The following is a 25,743-nucleotide window of genomic DNA, read 5'->3' on the forward strand; positions in this document are numbered from 1 at the left end:
TTAGTTACCTTCGTTGATGTTGCCACCAAGTGTTTTCAGAACTTGAGCTAGTTACAGTGCTATCACACTAGAAACTGAAACACTAGCTTTGGAGGTTGGTACCACTCATTTCTTTCATGCTTCGACATCATTTTCTCAAATCTTTTGAAGAAATTTGCATCATCAATTTATGTTGGATTTTATTTTTAGTTTTATGTACAGTATGCAATGCAAAAACTATGTTTAAAAAATTTTTTTATTCTCCAAATTATTGTAAAAGATAATATTCTTTGTCCTAGTTGCTTTTCATTTTGTACCATTTTTTGTAAGAAAGTTTATACCATTTGTATTCATATATGACACATCTGATTTTAGGATTTTCATAACTACCAAAATTTTTTAGGGGCAAAGCACACAATTCTTATGTATTTAACATATCTCATATTGAAACTTTCATATTTACACCATAGAACTCAAATCATTAATATCACATATAACTTTTTAAAAATGAAATACACATTTTTATGCATAATTTCTAAGCAAAAAAGTGCTATGTATGTAAGTATGAAAGCTTAGCTGTAAGAAATGTAAATACATAAGAATTGCATGTAAATTTCTCAAAATTTTTACCAAGTTGATTGACTTTCACTTTGTGGGTTTTAAAGAAAGGATTGCTACCATAATAATAGGTTTTTGTTTGAACAATAGCTGACATGCTAGTTTTTATTCCCTTACAATTTACTCATATCAAACTCCTTTTATGTTTCATATTTTCAGTTACAGTTCAACCAAAATAGTTAGGTAAGTTCTGCTAAATGCAATTTTGGCATAAGAATAAGTGCCGACTTCTTGTGAATTGTTATTCCTGCAGCTTCACTCATATCCAAAACTTCATCCTTAGATTCTTCTGGAACCTCCCAATCAAAATCGCGCAGCAAGTTTATGAGGGTGCATTCTATAACGGCGGTTGCGAAGCATATCCCTGGGCAGGCTCTTCTCCCTGCTCCGAAAGGTGTAAACTGAAAGTATTGTCCTCTAAAATCAACATTGCTATTTATGAATCTCTCAGGCCAAAATTCATCTGGTCTGTCCCAATAATTAGGATCTCTAGCGATTCCCCATGCATTGATTACGATTCTTGTTCCAGCAGGAAGCCTTGCAGCTGAGCATCTTCTGTTGAGAGTCTGGGAACTAATAGAGCAACCGGAACATGCAACCTTAGAGACTCTTTGATAATTGCTTTTAGGTAAATTAATCGGTCAATATCTTCTTGTTCAATAACCTGTTTAGATCCAAGAGTCTCTCTTATTTCCCTTTGAACCTTTTGCATTAATGTTGGGTGCTTGATGAGTTCTGCCATCGTCCATTCTAAAGTGGTGACTGTTGTGTCTGTGCCAGCAGCAAACATTTCCTGACATAATTTATTAGAAGGATTCACGTGATTAGTACAACGTTTTTGTCTCAAAGTAGTATAGCCAAAGATAATGTTAAAGAAAATAGTTATGAATCGCCTTCCGTAATATATGGGTGCAAGTGGTGATGAGTTTTGAAACCTTATATTTATTTGTCTATAACCCTTTACCTTGGGTAAAACATAACCGTCAATTTTTTTTTAATGAAAAATAAAATAATCTCGGGGTTTTTAAAATTCTATGAAATAATAATGCTCATCCTTATCGTGCGTGTGATTGTATCTCCTTCGGTACATATGCAGTCATCATTAGTTTGATTTGAATCTGATATTACCTTTTTCTCACTCTTGAAATTGCTTTGCTCGAGATGATTTTCTTGACATTTAAGTGGAAAAGATTGAAATAGTAAACAAAAAGTTAAAAAGTACTGTTCAATTTTTATTCTTGCGATACAATTATTTTTGGGCAAAAACACATACTAAGTTTTTAACAAATTTTATTGAAGTAAATAATTCTTCAACTCCTAAATTTTTATTGGCAAATGATTAAAAATTTTCTAGTATGACAGACTATCATTTGTGTACACATAAATTATGCCAACACAAATCTCAATGAGATCCGACGGTCTAGTAGAAAAAAGAAATGATAAAGTGTGGACTCACCGACAAAAAATTTACGGCACCCAGACGCCCCACTGGATGAACCAAACTCAAAGCCAATTGTTAAATAGATGAGTATGTGATACAAGTCGAGTGACTCACCCAGTCACAAGACAATTGATCCTCTGAACCTAACACTTTGATGCAATCAAGCCTGAAGAAGGGGTAAATCCCCTAGATCTTATAACTACATTGGTCTTCCCTCAAAACCTCTTCATCTAAGGGTAGGCTACCTGTCAAATTGCGAAGATTCACCTTCAGCCCGACAACCTAACTTTGCTTTTTCGATGGGAGTTTTCAATGAGAATCAAGCACTAATACTTAACCAATCAACAATACCTAGTTGATCAGCTCTATTAACACTTAACCAATACAAGATAGGTTGTCTGATAGCATCTATGGTTCGAGCCTTCCAACAAAGTAAACTAAGTCACTTGCTCCAAAGCTATACATCTTCTAAGAGTTCAATAGCATAGCCAATCAATAGTGCTTACCATATTTAGTTGACCGATAAAGCTCAATGAAATCCTACCAAGTCCAACTGATTGAGCTTGAGAGAAGCAGCCCTAGGCTCATAAGAGTGAATACAAAGAATAACCTATACAACCCTCACTTAAGTACGGACATAAATGTAGTTTCATTTATTACACCTCTTTTGTCTTTAAATAGTAGATCATTTCATGAATAAGAAATTATACATTTTCCTTATTTTAGTGTTTATTATTTTGCTCTCTCTCTCTCTCCTCCTACTTTAGGCTCTACTTATTACTTTAGGCTCTACTTATTAGTTGTGACCCCTAGTCAATTTTGGATTAAACAACATAATATTTATGCATGAATCAAGCCAGCAATAAGAAGAGAAGCACCACAAGGAGAAGAAAACACCAAAGAAACTCTGCAAACATAGAGTACACTAGGGAATTTGTACAACAACCAATCCAAGAGCTGAAATACCATATAATGTGTCAGATGTTGGAGACCTTCCGAGAAGCAGTAGCAAAGGGAAGGGAGCAAAAACCCAATAAGGTACCTGTGCACAACGGTGTAAGGGTAACTCAGGCCCCATAAAGAATAGGAGATTCATAGTACCAGGACAGTGTTGTGTCCATATTAATAGATCGATAGTTATTTGGGCATAATGAGGCACCCCATTAGCTGGAAAATGCATATTCTCAGTAGATTTCTGATGCTGACCAATGAAGAATTCAAAATTCTTTTATTGGCTTCCTTTAAGGGTCAGATTGATGTGGTCAACCACTTTGCCTCGACCATCTATCTGTTGAGAGTTACTGATGCGCTAAAGTGCCACCTTTTCTTCATCACACTTAGGGAGTCAGACCTCAGATGTTTCAATAAATTTCTAGGTGGACTGATCAACTCCTTTGTTGATTTCAAGTGAATATTTGTGGTGAAGTTTGTCAGGAAAGTTCACAGTCCCTGCTACAAATTGGGCAAGTGCAAAACGGGAGCCTCCACTCATTTATCACTTGCTTCTAAAAGAAGATGCTAGAAGTGTAAGTTATAATCCCCCAGTTGCACACACCAACTTAGCTCAAGGGTTGAAGGAGGGAGCTTTCAATTATGCTTTGGGTCTCTAGTAACTGAAGACCTTAGCTGAATTGTTAGAGTTGACTGATACGCCAAAAATGTGTTATTTTTCATGCTCTATTTTATAATGATATTGAACTTTAAAGGTATGTTTTCGTGTTTTTTTGGTTGTAGGTACATCAAATTGAAAATTTTGGAGTGATTGGAGCAAAAGGAAAAAAAATAGAACAAAACGGAGCAACCGGAGCAAAACGGGTCGAATCGGGGCACACCGAAGCCAAGGGGACCTAAACTGGACACTTTAGTGTCTGTGCTCGGCGCTTAAGCGCCCAAATATGGTGCTTAGGTGCCACCAGACAGAGAGGGGGGCGCTTAAGTGCCCAAAAATTGGTGCTTAGGCGTTGGTGACGGTTTTCAACATATCTTCGAGAATATACATTGGATTTGGACAATTTTTGAAGCGGTGCTTCGTACATATCTTGGGGAATTCATTGGAAATGAGAAAATGGACTTTCTAGAAGAAATTTGGGTGGTTATTTGGAGTTTTTAAGAGTCACTTTAGGCACCATTTGGAAGATTCAATAAATATGGACAGTTTTGAAGAGACGCTTAAGCATCTCTTGGGGAATTATAAGAAAAAGGCTTGGAAATGTTTTAAAATAACTCTTAAACTCTTGAATCAATTAGGAGAGTATAAAAAGACTTGGAGAAGAAGAAGAAGGCTTGGGCGTGAGCCCCAAGTGGGGCCGCAAGGTGAGATAGAAAGAGAGAGTGTGAGAATTTCTTCTTTTATTTTCACTTTATTTTTGGAGAGGATTGTAAGGAGATTACTTTTTCTATACAAGGAGAGTTTGATTTATATCAGAGATAAGTATTTTCATTATATTTTGATTTGAATTTAATACTTTGTTTGTATGTTCTCAAAGTCTAGTTCAATGAAAAGTTCTTGTTGTTTCTCCATGTGTAGTGAGTAGTTTTTTTTTCTTCCCTCTTGTAATGAATTGGTATACATGTGTAGGATATAAAATTAAGTAGAGTGAGAATATATTGAGATGATTTTACTTTGTTCTTCATTTACAGTTCTTCATTTACATGTAAACCATTTACATATAAACTTGATCAACTTGCATGTTAAAATGTGTTGTGAGAATATGTAAGATCTGGGATGGTGTTGTCTCAATCAACAGTGGTAGAATCACATGAGATTGTATGGATGAGAATATAGTCCATATGATTGAGTGTAAATAAATAGGGAAATATTTTTTTATGGGTGTAGAATTAGAGGACTTTAGAGTGATAGGCTAAAGCCCCCTAATTTGGTCTATTGTTTTAGGTTTTGATGCGAGATGTTAGCCTCCAGGTGGAGGGATAAGAGGGAACTCTAGAGTGAGAGCAAGTATTTTCCCTGCCTAGCCCGTCTTCAAAACTATTCAAACTTTAGATTAACCAATATTCTTTATAGCATCTTTAGTAAGGGTAAAGAATATAATTGCTTCTATTTGTCACAATCTCTCTCACTACTTGTTTTACTTTTACACATGTCACTAATTTCATTGCATGAGGAAGGGTACTTTTAATATATTAAAACCCACTTTCTGATTTTCACTAAGTATTTTAGTTTATAAGTAGAAGTAGTTTTGTAGTGATAAGTGTAGGCATGTTATTCTAAACTAGAACTTTTCTTGAAAGCCGTTGTGATTAACCTCGATCTCTGCGGGATCGATATTCAGGGTTTAATCAGAAAACCCTATATTACTTGATAATGGTACATATACTTGCATAGAATCCCTAAAAATATAATTTAAATCTTACTTTGCTTGTGATCAAGTTTGGGATGATCAAGTTTGGGATCATTCATTACCGGGGATTAAAATCTTCAAGTAGTGGTGTCAACTTCCATATAAAAATATCGGGATCATTGACCAACAATCACATTTCAGCTAAAGAATACAACTCCACCCTGCGTATGTTATGGAAGAATATACCACCTTTCATATATAGAAGAGGCCCCACAATGACGACATATGGTGATCGAGGAAAAACTAAAATCCATCTGCTCGATCGTCATATGAAGACAACCAATCAGCCCAGGACAAAAGGGGCCCCGCTAAGAACCACAACCAAGGAGTTCAAGTGCAACACTCTGACCAATAGCTAGCTTGTTACCATAAGCAACCATCAAATGATCATGAGGGCATGAAATTCACTATGATGAATGTCCCAATAACAGAGCTAGTGGAGGTCATTCAAATAAGGAATACTTTAAGAAGATGCCAATGATGAGAGCCGGAGCTTCTCTCCACCACAAATAAGTATTGTGTCAACCATAGAGACCTTGACCATGACACAGAGGAATGCAGATACCTCCAGAGCCCCATTGAGAAGTTGATAAGAGCTAAAAAACTCCAGGAATTTGTTGCTTCAGGAGCAGTGACCTAAAGGTAAGGATTGCTTTGGCAAAAGAAACCTCGCATAAGTCAATTTAAGTGATTGTCATCCAAATTCTTGGATTTATGCTAGCAAATTTCAGAGATGGAGAATTGTCCTGGAGAGCTTGTTAGAAGATGCTCCAGCAGGGGAACTGTGTTCAATTGTCTTTGCTCTGAAGCATAACACCCAATCTATTGACCTCATTTTTCGATCAACCATTTTCTCTAGCTTGTATTTAATTGAATCTCACTTGAATTGAATCTTAAGCTAAACCTTAATTCAATAAGACTAAAATTTTATTAAAATTAGAATCAAAATTAGTTAAACTAAAATAAACTCGAAATATAAAAAAATTTAACCAAACTCTAAAGTTGACCTAAAAGCAGTGTTAATCAACATAAACTACAAAAAACCATTTTCTCTCCTAAGATCATTGTAAGACTTAAAATTTTATTTTGAAAGTTGTGTGATGCTTATTATTATATAAAAAAACCTTGCAAAGAATTTCAACAATCATTTAAGATAATTTTTAAGTGAATTCTTCAGTTCAAATTTCCATACTTGAATAGTTTTTTTTTTCAAACCCTAAAAGTATCGTATTCTCTAAAGGTCAATCCAGTGATTGAAATTACATTTGTAAGTTGTGTAATATTTATAGCCACATATGAAAAGTATGCAAACAAATTTGGTGGTTGCTGAACCAATTTTTATGTAAAAATTTACACTTAGGGTTTTCTTGCATGAACAATGATCCCACATAAAAAAAAAAAATTAGCTAGTTATTATCTTTCAAAAGGGACTTCACTATTGTGTATGTACCGTCAAAATCTTTCAAATGAATCTTTTCATGCTCAAATCCTACCCCATTTAAAGGCTTATTAAGTCGAAAATAAGGAGTGATAAGATAATAGTTTCGAGAATAAAAATAATTTGCAAATAATTTGCTAAAAAAGAACTCATATTAAAATCAGAATTCAACCAAACTTGATCTTACTTAAAAAAAATGTTTAATTTGATCTATTAAAATCAATCAAAAACTCTAACTCAAAATCCACCAATTGTCTCTGTCCTAGGGTTTGGGGCCTACTTTGACTTGAAATATCTTGACACGGGACTCACTTCGACCAAAATTAATTACATCACTGATTCCTCAAATTTTTCTTTATCAAATGAAACTAAGTCAAAACTTTTGTCATCACCACCATAATCACCTTGTAATTACATTCTCTTCAAGTTCAGCTCTTCTCATTTCTAATTTAAATTCATGCATGATGTAGCATAGAATTGTGGTAAGTTTTATTTTTTACCTTCTTCCTTTTCTCACACTCAAACCCTCATACTCTCCTCTTTCAATTTCTCACTATGGCTCTCCTCTTTTCTCATATAAAAAACCAGCACCAAGCTTTCTTCTTGCTTCCTCATCCCCCACCCTATCTGAAACCATGCAACCCACTCATCTTTATTTTCTCTTGTCCTACCCAAGACATTAACCCCACTTATCTAATCCACCCATAACACATCCTAAACCTAAAATCAAAACCAATAAAAACACTACCCTACCTCTTTTCCCTCTCCTCTTCAGCCCTAACCCGAGAACCAAACCCTCCTCACCCTCTCCTACCTAAAACCTCACCCCAAGAACTCACCTCTTTACTCACTTTCTCCTACTTGAAATCCTAAACCTAAAACTAAACTCATTATCCTAATCTAGGCCCAACAAAAAACACAACGACATTCACACCAAAATATAATCTATTACCCAACCTAAAACATCACTACACCCACAGCTAAACCTTTGTCTATTAATCGACCCATTAACACACCACCCTTAACCATGATTATAACCTATGAGTTCACCTGAACCCAATATCCCTCACAAACACACAACTTACCATAATTCTACCTGAACCCATTAACCCACAATGACACGCAACTCACTGCACTTCTACCAAAGCCCATTAACACACACTAACATACACCACTACATAACCCTAAATCAAACCCATAACGAAACCTGAATGAGACCCAACCCAATCTAAGTACACACTCGCTCACCCACAAACCTTAGAACAAACCATGTAGCTGCACACGTATCGTTGATGGTGACAATAACTAACTTATCCTACTCTAGATATTAATATACCTATTAAGTTTTTTTTATCATTTCAAACTCAATTTTGAAATTTCTAGAGCCCAGCAGAACCGCCTGTAATATTGAACTTACAATAATTGAATCTTTCCAACTACGCTAGACTTCTAATGTCTTTTTTCCTTAATGATTTTCTCACATAAAAATTTCTTCTCTATTATGAGCTACTACAAAATACCATAACCAATAACCTTAGATTCATAAAATAAACTAAAACCAGAATCCAAGAAGTTAAAGGAAAAACCCAAAGGTACAAGTCTTGAAATATAAATCAAATTCCTAAATCAAATTCCTAGATCAAATTCCTAGAGAAACTTGGAACATAAAAGTCTTTTCCTAACGTAAAACGAAACTGTTGCTTAAAACCAAACTACACGTGCCAATGGCTTCTACATGAAGCAAGATACTTCCTCATCGATAGTTGAAGCCTTCCTCTTTTGTGAGGGATTACTTCCTCCTGATGCTCAGACTCCTGATCAACCTCAGACACAATCTTGTGTAGAGGGAAAGGGGACACCTAACTTGCCTTGCTCCTTGCCTATTTTTTGGGGCCTCCCACCTGTAAAGCTCAACGCCAACACGTTGGGTGTCTTCGGGGACTCATTATGCCTAGCAATAGAAATACTAACATTCAACATGGAGGGTTTAACTTTCCATTCAATATGAGTTAACTTGCTAGTAGAAACATCGTGAATAATAAAGGTGGTATCGGATGTAGAAAAAATAAAATTTGCACCTTACAATGTGCTCCCCACAAAAAAATCCTGGACTTTGTCGGACGGGCACTGACATCAACTTTAGGACAGCCATCTTCACCAGTGGTTGCTTTTCAACTGCCTTGACAGTAGCCGTGTGTTCTCGTACAACCTCTCAGGCATCAAAGGCATGCCACAGTGCATTAGTCATCCTTCCAAACTTCTTTGACCATAATATCTTGTTGAGCACCTTAGACTCAATGTACTTATGAATGGACAATTTTTTACCTTCTATTATTTCCTCGTAGACCTTGATATTGCTTGGTAGGGTCTTTAATTTCTTTACATTGCTAGTCACCAGAAGAACATGGATTCCCAAACTAGCGTGGCACAAGCCGACAAAAAAGCGCAATTTCCATTCATTAAATTTGTTATCCAGTCACAACAAGTGTAATCGAGAGCTAGCCAAGAATACAACATACCCATCTTTTGAAAGAGAAGAAGTAAGTGAAGAGATCGGTTGATCAGGCGTTCAACAGCCGACAACAGAAGATCCAAAAAGTTCATATGACAGTAATGCAGTTAGGCATATCTTGAAAAGGAATTACACTATAACGTCTTAAGATTACCTGAAGTTTCTAGCAGAATGATAGTCGAAGGACACATTTGAATTAATCTCAGTATAACACGATATCAATGTTGTATTTGTCTGTCGCCCGATCATTGTACCCCACCACTCAAAGTTTCACCGGATGATCAAAGACGTAGGTACCTTCGAGAAGCACCACCTGTCCAACTGATATCATGGATGCCTTAGTAGTTGGAATGGTGTCAAAGAGTTCTTGAGAAAACTTGGGTGCCATCGAAGTGGGTGCTCAACAAAGAAAAAGAGACATGAGAGGAGGTGAAAGACTGGAATAGTGATGTGAGAGATTTTAAAACCCTCATCCCTATTTATAGGGTAGGGTGGGAAGATAAACCTTCACAGGGGCAAGGATGTCATTTACCACCCTAGAAATTGCATCGTAGATCACGTCAAATACATCAATCAAGATAGAGATTATAATTATTATTTCATAAAAATAATTATAAATACAGCTCGACAATTATTTTGAGGTAAAAAAAAACTTATTAAAATTATCATATGTTGCTTCAGTTGAGACATATCTTAGATGAATCAACCTATTATACAACACCTCTCCCCCTAACATAAACTTATCTACCCTTTCTAAATCCACTTTAACCTAAGAGATGGAGGATGCGTCCCGAACGTCCACCAGCTCTGTGCAAAGTTCAGTTATTTCCTTGTGATGGGCAACCATCTCAGTGTAGAGGACTGTCATCTGAGCATGGAGGGAGGCTACTACTCCATCCAACAGATCTACCTTCTTGACTCATTCCAGCAGACCACATATCTCTTGGCTATGTAGAAATCTAACTTCTCGAGCAAATGAGTCTTCCATCTCGCATAGTGAGTTCCCTAGCAATCCATAGGATATCTGGCACCCATCGATCACCTCCTCCTTGGCCTCACTTGGGTCGGTCAGATGCCCAACACCTCCAACCTCATCCTGAAGCTGGCCACCATCAGTTGGTTATTGATCAACAACAACTACGTTTGAGATATTTTTGACACCAACCTCCATTGAGAATGAATCAATGATCATGATTTGAGTGGTCAGATGGGCTACACCATAAAGTAAAATAAGCAAAAGTTTAATTAATAATTAAAATTAGCTAAGCAAGACCGAAATTTGTCACACCAAGGATTTGATCCCGCTCAAATGTGTTAAATCATACATCGTTTTCGCCAGCCTTATTCTGTGTCATGATCAGCAACGGGGGAGCATCAATAATCCTTTGTGCCTTAAGCTGTGTCAAAGCTCTGATAGCTTCTTAACTAGTCTGATTGGTAGGTAAGGTATTATTTTTCATTGGTGAGGCAGACAAATGGACTGGTGGATTGCGCGATCAACCTCCTTCCTTCACCAAAATCTTTTCTCATGGGCAATCATGAAGCGAGTCTAAAAACCCCACCTGAGCTACCAAATTGAGCATCTTTCGCTTCCTTACCACTAATTTCTTTTTCTTTTAACCCACTGGGAGGTCTTCCCATCCTATTTCCCTCAGGGCTTGGTGGTATGCGACCTTGTTGTAAATCGAACTTTGGAGCAAATTCATTCACAATGGCGATACACTGAGTTTCGACGTTCCGATGGGAGAAATGATAGAGAAGATAAGGAAACCAGTCCCTCATGCCCTATTTATAGAAATTGAAGGCACAATATCTAGGAAGTTCAATTATTAAGTCATTGAATAGTCATAAATGACATTCATTGTTGTGCATTAGATTGTCTTGTTCTTATTGCAACACGATATTAAGAAGTAAAATAATCAGATAATTAAATATGCACACAAAAGTTATGCCAGTACAAAACTTTAGGAGATCCGATAATCTAGGAAACCAAGTGAATATCAAATGGTGGATTCACTAACATAAGGTGTAGGGTACCCAAACGCTTGACTGGATGAACCAACTCAAAGCCAGTTGTTGTAAAGAAGAGTATGTTGCATGAACCGAGCAGCTAACCCAATCACAAGACAAATGATTCTCAGAATGTAACACTTCTAAGCAATCAAACTCGAAGCAGGGGCCAATCCCTTAGATCTTATGACTGCACTAGGACGACCAACATCATTCCCCCAAAACTTCTTTGTCTACGAGCAGGCTACATATCGGATTACAAAGATTCGCCATCTAGCCGACAGCCAAGCTCTACCGACTTAGCCGATTACTCTGCATACGGGAGTTATTCGACGAGAATCAACGGTCTACAACCATTTATGCTAACCAATCAGCAAGACTTAGCCGATTAGATCTACCGACTCTCGTCCATTAGAAGACAAGCTGAGCGGTAGCGCCTATGGATCTAACCTTCCAACAGCATAAACCGAGTGACTTGTGCCCTAAATGTACACCCTCCAAGACTTCAATTGCACAGTCGAACTACAACGCCTACCAGATACAATCTACTGACAAAGCTCGACGAAGTCCTATCAAGCCCAACGCCCGAGGCCTTAGGCTCACAAGAGTAAAACATCTAGAATAAGATCTATAATCCCCACTTAAATAGGAGCATGCATGCTACTTCACCTGTTACACCCCTTTTATCTATAAATAGAATGTCATTTTACGAATCAAAAGATTTATATTTTCCTACTTGATGTTACCCCACACACTTGCGGATTCAACACTTGATAATTTTTTTTGGAGCACAAACGGTAAATACTTACTAGAACGAGAGCTTTAATATTATCTTTATCAAGGGCGATGTCCGCATCGTTGGAATCTTGTTCGTCTTTAACCGATAACAGCACATCCACGAAGTCCGCACATTCCTGCCTGCTCCCAATTGCATGTGACCCCTTTCTTCTATTCTCATGCTCCTCCAAAACCCGCTCCAAAAACTCATCCAACACCCTCGAAGTCCTCCTCACTCTCCCCTCCAACCCAATCACCCTATCCACCCAACCCAGCCACGGCACAAAATCCGCCATCGGGAAGCTCCCCAACAACCTCTGATACTCATCCAACACCTCTCCAAATCTTGTCTCCCCAGCGTACTTCCTCCCCAACGCCACCCTGCATATGATATCATTCGTGAGAGCCCCCAACCTCTTGCTCAAGTCCACCGCCTCCGCCGCCACGGACGCAGCGCGAATCTCCGCCATAAGAAGACCCACTTCCTCCTCCCGCACGAAATTATACGATTCCACGCGCCTGCTGCTCAGCAGATGGACGATACAAATCTTTTTCGTCTTCCTCCAATATTCGTTGTAAGGCGCGAAGGCGATATCCGTGCTCTTGTAGAGGAGATGGTCGGCAATGGTAGACGGCGGTCGGCTCGCGAAGATGAGGTCTTGAGTCTTCATGACTTGTTCCGCCAGTTCGGCAGAGGAGATGACGACGGTGGGGGCGGAGATGCCTAATCGGAGAAGGAAGAGAGGGCCATATCGTTTGGAAAGGGAGTTGAGGGATTGATGAGGAAGTGAGCCGAGCTGGTGGAGGTTACCCAATAGTGGGAGGCCCGGTGGGCGCGGAGGTAGCTTTTTGGCGGCGACGGCTTTGCGCTTGCGGAGGAAGAAGAGGAGGAGGAGAATTGTTAGCAGGTTTAGGAGGATCGTTATGGTTGCCATGTTTGGGGTTTTGCTTAGATTGTACTTCGTCCTTTGCTTTTATGCTTCTTTTGGCTGTGCACGAGTCATCATCGGTCGATTAAGGAGATAAGGGAAACATTAAACATATGCCCGTTTTTTTGTGTGGCTGGATTCTTCTTTTTGTAAGCACAATTAAAAAATGAAAGATTTACATATATACCACTTAAGATCTACGAATTTACCTATCTAACGCCAATAGCCACTTTTTTATAGCATTTCAATTTTTAAAAATTTTAAAAATGGTATTTTTAAAATATCCGGATGATATAAAAGTGAAAGAGTGAAGTGTAGATGTAAGATTTGTAAATACATAGAAATTGGGTGTTATCTATGTAAGCACAGAAAAAATATGTTAGGTGTTTGGTGTTGGGTCATTAAATTGACTAATTTTTATATGCGGACTCCTGACGTAGCTTTACGTTACGCGGAGGTTAATCTTGAGTTATTTTTAAGTTATTTCTGGATTATTTTCAATAATTCTAAAATAATCCAGAAATAACTAAATGGTTATTTCAGAATTATTGATATTAATCTTGAAAATAATCTTGAAATAACGTGAAAATAACTCATGAATAACCTCCGCAGCACGTAGAGCTACGTCATGAGTCCAAACATAAAATGTGCTCCATTCAATCACTTATTGTTCGACCAAGCCTCCATTGATTAAGAAAATATTATGGACGCGGAACTTGCCGACATCGATGGTGATTGAATGGAGAAAAAATTTATAAAAACCTCATCCGAACCTGGATAAATAAGAAAAAACCTTGTGGTTAACCTACTTCTTTTCTTTAATTTTTTTCAAACGTGGCTTTTGAAGAGCAATGTCCTAAAATCATATTTTTAGAAGCTAACGTAATTGTTTCTGATGAAACAAAAGTTCCCAAGGCTGAGCAAAGAAGAATTGAGACAGGTAAGAATTCAAATAAGAGAACCTTGTTACTTTTCATTGCATTTTACATAAGAGAGCACATAGTGTTATATGGCAAAGGGTACAATGATAAATGTACATATTAATAAATATAACTTATGTATGCACGAGTAAAGAGAATCTAAATTCCCATACTCGCCAAACAAATGGAGACAGAGAGGAAGAAAGGTTCCACCCAGGCGAACTTGAGATTTTTCGTCGCGATCCAGTTTTGGTCTCTATTACCCCCTTCCAAGTGAGGATCTGAAGGGCAGATCATCTGTTTGGCTTTGAGATACTCATATCGGGCGATGGGAAGGGTCCTGGTGAATATATCAGCATGATGATCTGCTATGATGACATGGTGAAGAGAAATAATTTGTAGTTGAAGATGATCTCGAGTGAAGTGGTAATCCACCCCAATATGTATTGTCCTTGCGTGGAAGACCGGGTTGTGTGCAAGGGCGATGACCGAGGTGCTGGCACTGAAGACTGGAGTTGGAGGAAGAGCTGCAGACGTGATTTCAGATATGAGACAGCGTATACATGTGATCTCTGCTGTAACTGCAGCATCTCGCATGTTATTCAACCTCTGTGTTGGATTCGGCAATTGTGATATGCTTTTTAGCAGAATAAGATATGAGAGTAGAGCCAAGGTATACGCAAAATCCAATGGTGAATTTTCTGTCACTTGGATCCCTTGCCCAATCAACATCAACATAAGCCAGCAAGATAAGTGGGCATTTCTGAGTAAAAAGGCCATAATTATTTGTTCCTTGAGATAGCATAAAAGACACTTCAATTGAATATGGAAAAGGTTAGTGGGTGCATGCATATGTTGACTGAGAAGGTTTACTGTAAAAGTAATATCATGTTGAGTATAGAGCTCCAATGGTTTTCCTATAGACTTGAGGATTATAGAGAAGGGTGGCATGTCATTAAGAGTGTAGGGATGTGTGAAAAGCGGAGGCATTTGATAGTTTTTTACTATTTCTTCTTATTTCTTGGTTTAACACTCTATTCCTTGAGTGTGTTTCATAGACACCTTTAAATTCAACATTAATAATAATAGAAAAAAATAATATAAATTAAATCATAAATGATTACCATGCAACATGAATGAGAACTATGCTGAGAAAAGGTATATGTATATATATATATATATATATATATATATATATATCTTTCAGCTAATTTGGTATCTGTATGTTATTCTAGAATTTAATTTCAAGCACAAATAAATAAATTTATTTATTTACCATCTTTGTTAGCACCAAGATAATTTGTTTAAAATGTAATGGTATATTATCCCTCATATAGCTTTAAAAACTTTTGCAATATACAATATGTAACCTCTTAAGCTACATCTCTCACCTTCTCTTTTTCAATATGTAACACATAAATCTTTCTTGGGAATTATGAGTGGGAAAAAAATATTTTTATGAAAAAAATTAAGAAAAATAATTTGTTTTGCCCAAATAAGTTGCTTCGAATATTAGCAACTTTCTTCATTTTAATGTCAAAAGACGTGTTGAAAAGAGATTCTCTTATCATTCGTTATGTTTTACAGAAAATAACAATGCATATTAAAACATTATCAATGCATAATAAATAATGTAACTCTAATTGAAATATAAAATAAAAATTAAAAAATTGAGTTAAACTGTAAATTTATTTTTCTTATTTTTTCTCTATCATATGAAGAGATGCGAGATGAGAATTTCTTGAAGATAAGATGCAATGCACTCGAAATTATGTATAAATATATTTTTACATATTTAATATATTATACTATTTCCAAACATTATAACTCTAAGAAAAGATTGCTGGTTCCTTTAACTATATTTCAATCAGACGACGACCAAAAATTTGAAAGGCGTACTGAATTAGATTGGATGACAAATGAAGAGTAAATAATTCAACAATAGAATACTAACGGGAGAAAAAATAAATGCTAAATATTAATTGATATTGGAAACGCTTACATATATGGATATACAAAGATGTTTCTTCACTCAAAAAAGAGAAATAGAGAAACCAACCTAATTATATATATATATAATTTTTTTCTCAAAACAACTTGAATCCTAATAATTTCTTCAAAGAATTCCTCAAAACAAATAGCCCAAGTCCTATGCACGTCACCAAAACTCCCACATTTACCATTAAACTATTACCTTTTTTCGCTGCTCTATCTCCTTGTACATTCACTTTTTCCTTAAAATAATCGGAACCATAAAATTCTTCCTTATTGTCTTCTTTATTTTTTTCCTCCGTTTCATCTCCTTCAATTATTACAGACAGCTTTGGATAAAATTGTTTCCTCCTTGGTTTCACCAGCTCTCTCATAATAAATCCTTGCTTTGTCACCACACTTACCTCTGCCCATTCCGCCAGGTCAATTTTCTTACAGTTAAGTTGTCATCTTGCACCTCGTAGAAATATCCCTTGTAGCTTTTTCTCTCCACGAATCCAAACCTCAAAGCGAAGAATGTTGCCAACACAAACTCGATCTGTGCTTTCAAACACTGCCTCTAATTCATCACCAATTCTTGTCGCTCGGATGCGGTGAAGAACGATGCGAGCCTGCTTGTTGGTAGGGATGTTGACGCCATTAATCTTCAGTGAAGTTTCATCTTTTCTAGGAATGTAGACCAACGTTACTTTGTGTGGGAGACGAGTGTTGTCGATTTGGGGGTTTGGCTAGATTGAGTCTGAAAGATTGCAGTTGAAGAGAAATGCGATCCATTAGGGAAAATTGAACAAATAATTTCTTTTGCTATTTTTTACCTCTAGAAATATTCTCTTTTTGGAGTTTATGATACATCTCTCGTGATTTATTTATATGAAGTTGCTTATAGAGAGGGAGAGGGAGAGATTTAAGGGTGAGGTAACAAACTTAAGAGCTTATCCCTAATAAGTTGGAACTTTCTTTATATTTGTATACTTTTAATTGGCAATTGATGTGCTAGTGAACTGGTAAACATGATGACACATTTAGAGTAATGGGTCCATTATTCCACTTCTTGCGGCTATATTTTGGAGCAACTTTGGCCCATTCAACTCAAGATTTTAACTAGAGAGTTCAAGCATTTAAAAAAAAAAAAAACTACTAAAACAAGGAAGATTTATAACTAAAACAAGGAAGATTTATATATGTAGCATAGAATTTCCATGTAGTTACATATCTAATACCGAACCTTTAATTTTTATATTTATATCAATTTCGACATGTTGAAAAGGAATGAGAATTATTTATTAGAAAGATTTAATTTGCAGTTTTTTTCTTAATTCTTCTGAAATTTGATCATCCTAACCTTCGAAAGACTTCTAATCATGCATAATTTTCATGGGGAAGGAAGAATTTTACAGCGATATTGGTCTGAAACAAGTTAGAAAATATTTTTGCCAATTTTTTTTTTTATGCGCATTATATAATTTTTTATGCGCATTATAGAATTTTCCACTTTAAATTCAAATGAGTAAAATACAATGCATAAAAATTTAGAATAAATTGAAAGGCCCTCTAAATGATTTCAAGAAGCCCCTCAAGGCCAATAAAGAACTATGACACCAAATCTTAATAGTTGTTGGGACATTTTCCATTAAATTGAAATAATCTAATTTTCTAGATTAAATAAATTTTAAATAAACCTAAAACTTGTTAATTCAAATTAAAAAAAAACAAATTTAACTCACTAAATCATAAGAAAAGTGAAATTTGTAGGAAAATTAGATTCAAATTTTTTAAAATATTAAAAATAAATTTAAAGTTTAAATAAATCAAGTAATTCATAGAACATTTAAATTTCCTTAAAAAAAAATCCCAATTTTGTATGAGAAGTCTGATATGAGCTTCTGAATTTTATTGCACACTTTCATTAAGTTTGAAAGTCATTTAAAATTTAAAAGATATCTTGAAATCAATATGGTTAGTAAGTTCTCAATTCATACAAATTAATTAAAATTTAACTCCAATTTTTACGGAATATTTCGAGTGATCTTTAATTCTAGAGAATAATTTTATAGTTTTTGACGTTCATTTTGACATTAATTTGAATTTTTTTAAGAGAATTAATAAATAACAATTAATTTCAGATAACTCAAAATTCTTTTAAGATTTTATTGTAAACCTTTATTTAGGTTTGCGGCTTCATCAACATCATGCCTGGCTTCTCGAGTATTTGACTCTTCCCATAGAGCCGCAACCATCAAACCAAACTTGCCTGACAGCAGAAGCCATTAACAACCACCGACTCAGTATATTGGTGAATTAAGAGCGGCCTCCCTTCAAATTCTTTTGTTATGCTATCTTTGTGTCTAGGAAGGCACAAACATCTTCTTCTTTTACACTCCTTTTTTTGGGACAAGCTGAATTCCCAATCTATTAGAGGAGGACACAACGAAGAAGCGCAACTTCCAAACCATGAGTTTATTCTCCAAGCTGAGCAGTTGGAAAGTGTCGACCGAACTAAAGTGACTATAATTGTTTTCATTTGGGATCATTGGAGCTTCTCCAAATACTCTTTTTCACTAATGTGTTTTCATTTATTGTGTTTTCACAAGTGAAGAGCTACAATGACCATGGGATCATTGTTCGATCACAATAAACTATGTACTTCATTATAGCAGCTATGGAGTAAGGTTTGATGTATGTTGGAATAATTCTGTAATGATTGAAAAGAGCTTGCATTTCATGAGAAAATGGCAGCTGCAAATTCCATCTAAATTGATCTTGGTAGAAGACAAGATCGCCTTCAAATAATTTTGTCACCTATTCATATTCTCCGACGACCTGAAGCTACATGTTAGAACCAAAGATGTAGGTATCTTGCAACAGAGTCACCTCCCCTGGCGACGAAACCAACCTATCGGTAGCTCAGGCAAACCCGAAGAGCTAAAATGAGTATTTGGAGCCATCAGAATGAAGGAAAAGGGAGTAGAAAACCAAGATAAGAGAAGTGAAATAAAATCCGAGGGCACAAAGCCAAAGCCAACCCTCAGCCTTCGGGTATCTAAGTTTCGCTGGTTCGTCCATACTCCTATACAAAACCAAAACTCAGGAAATTTTCAGAGTTATATATGTGGAGGATATTTTGATTACCGACAATGACTCAAAATTTATATAATAAATCATATTGAATCACCAAACAAGATTCCATCTTAAGAAAATGGGACACATATCTACCTTTATAGGCCTACAGTTCTAACCTGCAACTCACAAATATATCATACACCAAAAACATTACATTTCAGACCTTCTCAACAATACATGGATCCAAAAATCTAAGCTAGCATTATCACCAATAGCAAGAAGCAGTAGTTGGATAAGGACACTAGTCACCGTGACATTTACGCCATTGCATTTTTGTGGAGGATTGTCGAATATCATACCCTAGTCGTTGCATCCACCAAACTGATTTGGATACACCATCTTCTTCTAGAACTTAGTCTCATTCTAGATCAACCAACACCCTGTTCTGTGACATTTACACCATTGCAATAGCCAACAATCCAACCTTCCACAAGCTCACAAAACACATTGAAATCGATTTTGTTACTCCATGTGAGATCACATTGCCAATCAAAAACTACAAATCTAACACACTAGTTTTAAGGATTTAGCTATTAGACATCCTAACTAATGCTCTCTCGACATCCATATTTCACACTTTGAAAGACAAACTAAGGATTCAAAATCTTAAAACCTAAGTTTGAGCGGGCCGTTAAACACGCTCTTCTCCTCCAAGAATAATTTAGTTACACCTTACACATGGAAAAAACACATCTCCATTATTCTGCTTACAACAACTTTCTCTCTCTATTACTTACTTTCACCATCATTATATACATTTATGATATATAGGAATTGGGTAGAAAAAGTTTATTTAATTTTATTTCGATATGATGAATTATTCCTTTGCACTCAATTTCTATAACACTAATTATATTCTAAGTAAAGCATACTTGTAAGCTTCATCATTGTTTTCATTAAAAACAAGTATTTATTGAGGTCTAACGTTAATTAATAGTGCTAGAAAACTTGAATATTAAAATTTAAGTGCGAGAAATATAATATTAATATAAGTGAGTGTTATTTATTAAATGGGGCGTTTGGTAGCATATTTGTAATAGGATTAAAGCATCCATTTTAGGTAAGATAAAATCCAACCAAACATTAAAAAAATGAAGATTAAATTCAACGCTTCGTAAATCAAAATTTCTCACGTTCTGTCTTCATTTCTCGCATTCAATCTCTTTTACATGGTAAATCGATATTTATTAATTTCGATTGCAGGTTTGACATAATCATCACTCGCGAGTTTCATCTCTGCCGTAGATAAATTTAGATTTATCTGATTTTATAAGTTCCCCTAAATCCAGAAAGAAAAAAAGAGAGACAAATAATTTTTGTGTTTTCACTGTTCCCAATCGCTTGTGACAGACCTAATGGCGGATCCAAGGGGAATGAAGGCGGATCCAAGGGAAACTCCTGAAAATAGGATCCATAATGCGAATGGCGAATCCAAGGGAAATAAAGCCGGGACAATACCGTGCTATGCTATAAAGGGTTGAAAGAGCCTGGAATGAAAGTGGAAGAGGAAGCCTGAAAAGGCAGCGTTTCTTTCCTGCAGAGACAGGCAAATCGATCGCCACCAGAATATGGCGTCCAACGACTTGAACGAAGCGAGGAAAAGAGTTAGTGAAGGAACTAGCCCGAGCGAAGGACATGCCGAATGTTTCCTTCTTCATGGTAATCTCATGACTTTAATAAAACTTATTAATTTGGAATAAATAACCTGCATCATACAGTGCCATTTGTACCTCCGCAACTTTTTCAGAATCAGATTGCAATATTTTCCATAACTTTTGTCAACAAGGGTAACGCTTTTAATGGTTTAATGGTTTTCAAAATGGATTTTGGTTTTTTGCAGCAACAATAGCATAATCCCCGTTTTTAGGGACCATACTCCAATGATCTGACAAGTATCATTGTATATGCTTAGTAATACTACTTCAGGTTTGGGGTTTGATTACTTTGGTGCGGTTCTAACTGAAAGCACTGAGTTGTTAGTGTTGCAGGTTATAGTACCCTATGCAGTTTTTTTTTTGTTTTTGCCTTATGAGAAAATGGAAGAATAAAAATTGAGCTCAATAAAATAAATGTGGCATATTGTAAATGAAGAACTCCATCCAAAGCTATGTAATTTGGCATACAATTTTACTGATCCCAAGATCTAATATGTAGCTAGTAGAAGTGCACAAAAGTGGCCAACCAACAAGCCCAACTTATACAATTTGAACCACCAAATAGAAAAAAAAATCCACAAGAATAAAGAGTGTAGCAAAACAAGAGAGAAAAGATAACCACCAGCATAAATATATATCAGATAATGTAACTCACATCATCTAAAAGACTTGCAGCCATTGGACACAATAATATTTTGGGAAGGTTTGCATGCATACCATTTAGGGTCTGTTTGGGGCAGCTGCAGTTTATTGACAATGTGTTGATAAACAGCTGATCTGGATAAGCTACTGATCAGCAGTTGATCCAGATTAGCTGGTTGCTTGTTTGGTTTCAGCTGCTGAAAAATAGTTAATTAGTAGCTGTTTCTGGAAAAATAATTATTCCGCCTCTGTGCATTAAAGCTGTTTATAACAGAACTGTCTAAGCAATATATTTGATGAACAATAAGAAAAAAAAAGTTCTCAACAGTAAAAAAATAAGCTACAAACCTCACTTAATTGTGAGTACTAGGATTGATAAAAAAATGAAGAAAACTAATAAATTACTATTAAAACGATGACAATATTAAATTTAAAATATAGCTCCTTAATGTTACGAGCCGTGTCATTCTCTTGGGATGCAAGTGAACCCCGATTATTAATGGCAGTAGAATCTGTTGGATTGTCTGCCCATCTGGAGAACAAACACATATTTGGGGTGTGCCGCTGGCACCCATAAAACTGTTGCTCGTAATTGTGTGACTAACGTGACGTCAGTATTGTAGTCTGTAGTGCACAGTGGCATAACACTCGCCCGGAGTGTCCCACAAACCTTGAGCTTATCTTTCTTCAAAAAAGAAAAAAACTAAAGAGAGAATCTGTTAGTAATAAAAAAAAATTAAATTTATAAAACGAAACTGTATTGAATTAAGTAATAGAATACTTTAAAACAAAAACATATAAACCACAAATATAGTACAAAAAAAAGAAGAACTCACATTAAATTTCAAAATCCAAAATTACTCGTACAATTGAGTTAAAGTAAACATAAAATTGTTAAAAATAATAAGACACATCCATTCTAGATTCAACAATGCCAAACATTATCTGCTCTCTCAATGTTGTCATCTCTACTGCACCTTCACTCTTTCGTGTGTAAACATTATGTGATTTCATTTCTAGTTGTGGTATGGACTGTCCCACATAGAACTCGAATGCTTCTGGTGAAATCTGGAACTGATCATCTTCTGCAAGGGTAAAGTCTACATCCGATTTAGAGTGGCGTCGTCGAATATAGTTGTATAATGTCATAGTGGACACTATGATCTGAACTTGCTTTAGAAATGAGTAAGTCAGCTTATCACGTAATATCACTAACTTCTTCTTCAACACACCAAAGGATCTTTTGATAACACCATGTGAGGAGCATCTTTTGTTGAACAACCTCTTTCTGCCTCATGCAACCTCATTGAATCTTTGAAAATTAGGAATGTGTTATTTCGTATCTGGATATAGCTTCAGATACTCCCTTTGTAAAGAATATCTAGCGTCGACCAAGTAATAATTTCATGCCTAAATATCTTAATTAGTTACGAACAAAAAACACCGAATGTATTTGCTCTATTTACGTACCTGAAGGTGGGTACGAGAAGCCGTGTCATCGGTTTCTGGTAGCAAACTTAAAAATACAGCTATTGTGCGCACTGCTTTCCCAACCAGCTATAATAAAAGTGAACCACATGTTGAAATTACACACGGTCATCACATTTTGTGGGAGCAGCAACATCCAATGTTGAAGACCTCTATACTGGATAGTCGTGCATTGACGTGCGTTTCGTCAATATTTCTAATACAGTTCTGACATATTAAATATAGCTCATTAGGACTTGACATGTAACTCATCTTGATATATGAATGATTTGTTAAAAAAAATATCTTGAAGAATGATATGTATCGAGGGTCATTTGCAATTTGTTGGGGAATGGACAGGGATATGAGATCCTCAAGCTTAATTGTCTTGGACCCCAAACTTAGAAGAGAATTCAAACCCTCCGAGAAATATCTGCTGGTAGTCTCCGATGAAAGTTGAAATCGCTCCATGGTTCCTCTAATATATTCATTCTGTTATAAGATGTAGAGGGTTATTATTAACACATCTCTTATTGTCTTTCGCGTTGAGTTGTGTAATCCATGATAGTTTTGAAGTTCATTAAGCAGATCGATAAATATATCTTTTGTCATGTGGAACATGTTGACAAACTGAGTTGGGTGGCCCTGTAATAGCTCATCGACTCATTTATCTCCAATATAACTCGACTTCATACACGGGCTTCGGTCGACTTAAGAAAGGTAGTATTCGTAAGAATGATAACAACTTTTTTGTTGTATTGCAATTGTTCTGGATCTATCCTACATTAGTTTGGAAAAGGACAATGTAAAAAACTTAACATAGAAGAACGGTCTTTTGAAGAACAATAAAGAACATCTGAAAACAGGTTATAGTAATCAATAATAATATATCAAAACAGACTGACTGTGCGTTCTAGAAAGCGATTGAACAATACATGAAACATATTTGAAAGATTAATAAGAAAATAGACAGATAATGTGTTAAAAAATCATTTATCCATGAAAGAGCCTAAGTAATAGACTCGGAATTCGGGATCCATCTTCTTGAAAAACTGTCTGTGGGTTGGGTTCGCCAACAACTTCACAAAATTCTGTGGGTTGGGTTCACCAACAACTTCACAAAATTTACATAGAGCACTTTTTCCTTCTTAACTTTAGGATATGTATTTACTACTCGAGGACAATCGTCAATGGATGTGTCTAGTGAGACACTAGGTTTAACTGTGTAGGATTCAAGCAGTTTTGTTATTATGCCCCTGATGAATGCAGCTCCTTTTTTCCTTTTCTTGACCCTGGGCTGCTTTGACCCGCATGTTGATTTAACATCCTTGTGAATTTGGTTGGGGTCTTCTCCCGAGTCACTTACCTTCTTGATTCCCATGACCTCTGGTAAGCTAGTAAACCCCTGCTCGCTTAGGGTGAAAGCATGAGCTCCCATTGCAACAACCCCACTGAATATACCGTCCAACTTCTCTTCCAGAACCGGATGAATGCCACTGAATTTGAGTTTTTTGAGTGTCGGCAATGCCTGCAAGATATGACAACCTTTATTAGTTAAACCATTTTAGTTTGAAAGATAATGAGAGAATAAGTAGTCTTACGTATGTCATTACCTCTAATTTCTCAACCCACCAATCCTCTGGTACATCAATTGTTCGCTACAATGGATCCCTTCCTAATCCTGTTGATCCCCTTATAAGTTCTTTCTATATTTTTTAATCATTCTTTAGTTGATCCTACTTGTTCTTGAATTTCATCTTATCGTAATCCCCTCTAGTCAATTCATTGAATTTAACCATAAGATTTTGCACTCTTCTTTGTTAAAATAGGTGGTTGATCTATTTCTCGGCTCGACCTCCCTCAAACAAAAATCACAAAATATAATAACGACTTCTCTATCCCACATGACCAATCATCCGACCTCTTTAATTTCACTCATTGTGTACTGTGAAATAAACGGATTAACATAAAATATTTTTTTTCATAACACGAAATGCCCCAGAAAAAGGATAAGCACATTTCAAATTAACAGAGGAAAGATAAGCACATTGCAAACATTTATGGTAATTTGTTAACGATGCAAAAACAAATTAAGCAAAAGGGTAGGAGCATTTAAATACATATGAAACAATTGTTATATATATACATATCTAACACCAAAAATTTTAAATTTATCTGCTTGCCACTCCTAATCATAAAATCAAAAATACCACCATTTCTAACTTTCTAAATGTGAAAGGCATCTCTTCATGCATAGGCATCAAAGTGTTATAAAGTTAAATATCAAACCTTAGGTATTAGACATATAAATACATAAGAACTCTGGTATGTATATCAAAAAAATGTGGATGATAAAAAAAAAAAAAAAGTCTTTTGAATTATTTAATTTCCTTTTGATATAAATTCATTAATCCCAGACGATCAATATATTTTGATTGTGTGCGAGAGCGTGTATAGTCAATAGTATTACCAACCTAATCTCATATCAAAAGCATCCAACAAATTGCCAAAGTGATAGTGTGTCTAATTTATGGTAATCTGTTAACTTGAGAAGTGATAGTAAAAGCATCCAAGATCCAAAGCAACCTAATCTCATATCAACATACAAATCAATCAAACAATAATAATCAAATAAATCTTTTTCTAAAGCTCATATGTGCATGAGGTCAATACCTGTGAAGAGAAGAATATTGTGAAGCAAGCAGATTGACAAATATGAAGGCAAATCTGAGTTCCCAGAAGAAACACGTCATAATCAGTAAGGAAAAAAAAAAAACAAAGAATGATTCCCATTCAGTTCCCCGCAAAAAAAAAAAAAAAAAAGGCATTTAGGAACCGGCAGTTTGTTTATCAAAAAAAAAAAAAAAGTGATCCGAACGAGAAT

General features: G+C 35.8%; 1 protein-coding gene and 1 pseudogene across 1 annotated transcript in view; one reads left to right on the top strand and one right to left on the bottom strand.

Annotated features, from left to right (window-relative positions):
- Positions 1–638: 638 nt before the first annotated feature.
- On the bottom strand, positions 639–13,095 carry LOC110024032 (annotated as a pseudogene).
- A 7,313-nt stretch (positions 13,096–20,408) lies between these two features.
- The window catches only part of LOC110024019 (GDP-L-galactose phosphorylase 2-like), a 9,763-nt gene continuing 4,428 nt past the window's right edge, over positions 20,409–25,743 (top strand). The window contains exon 1 of the mRNA XM_020723733.1: positions 20,409–20,754. Coding sequence (XP_020579392.1) covers positions 20,664–20,754 — 91 coding nt within the window. The 5' untranslated portion in view covers positions 20,409–20,663. The remainder of the gene's footprint in view (positions 20,755–25,743) is intronic.

The sequence above is a fragment of the Phalaenopsis equestris genome, unplaced genomic scaffold (genome assembly GCF_001263595.1).
Source record: "Phalaenopsis equestris unplaced genomic scaffold, ASM126359v1 Scaffold000240, whole genome shotgun sequence".
Classification (NCBI taxonomy): Eukaryota; Viridiplantae; Streptophyta; class Magnoliopsida; order Asparagales; family Orchidaceae; genus Phalaenopsis; species Phalaenopsis equestris.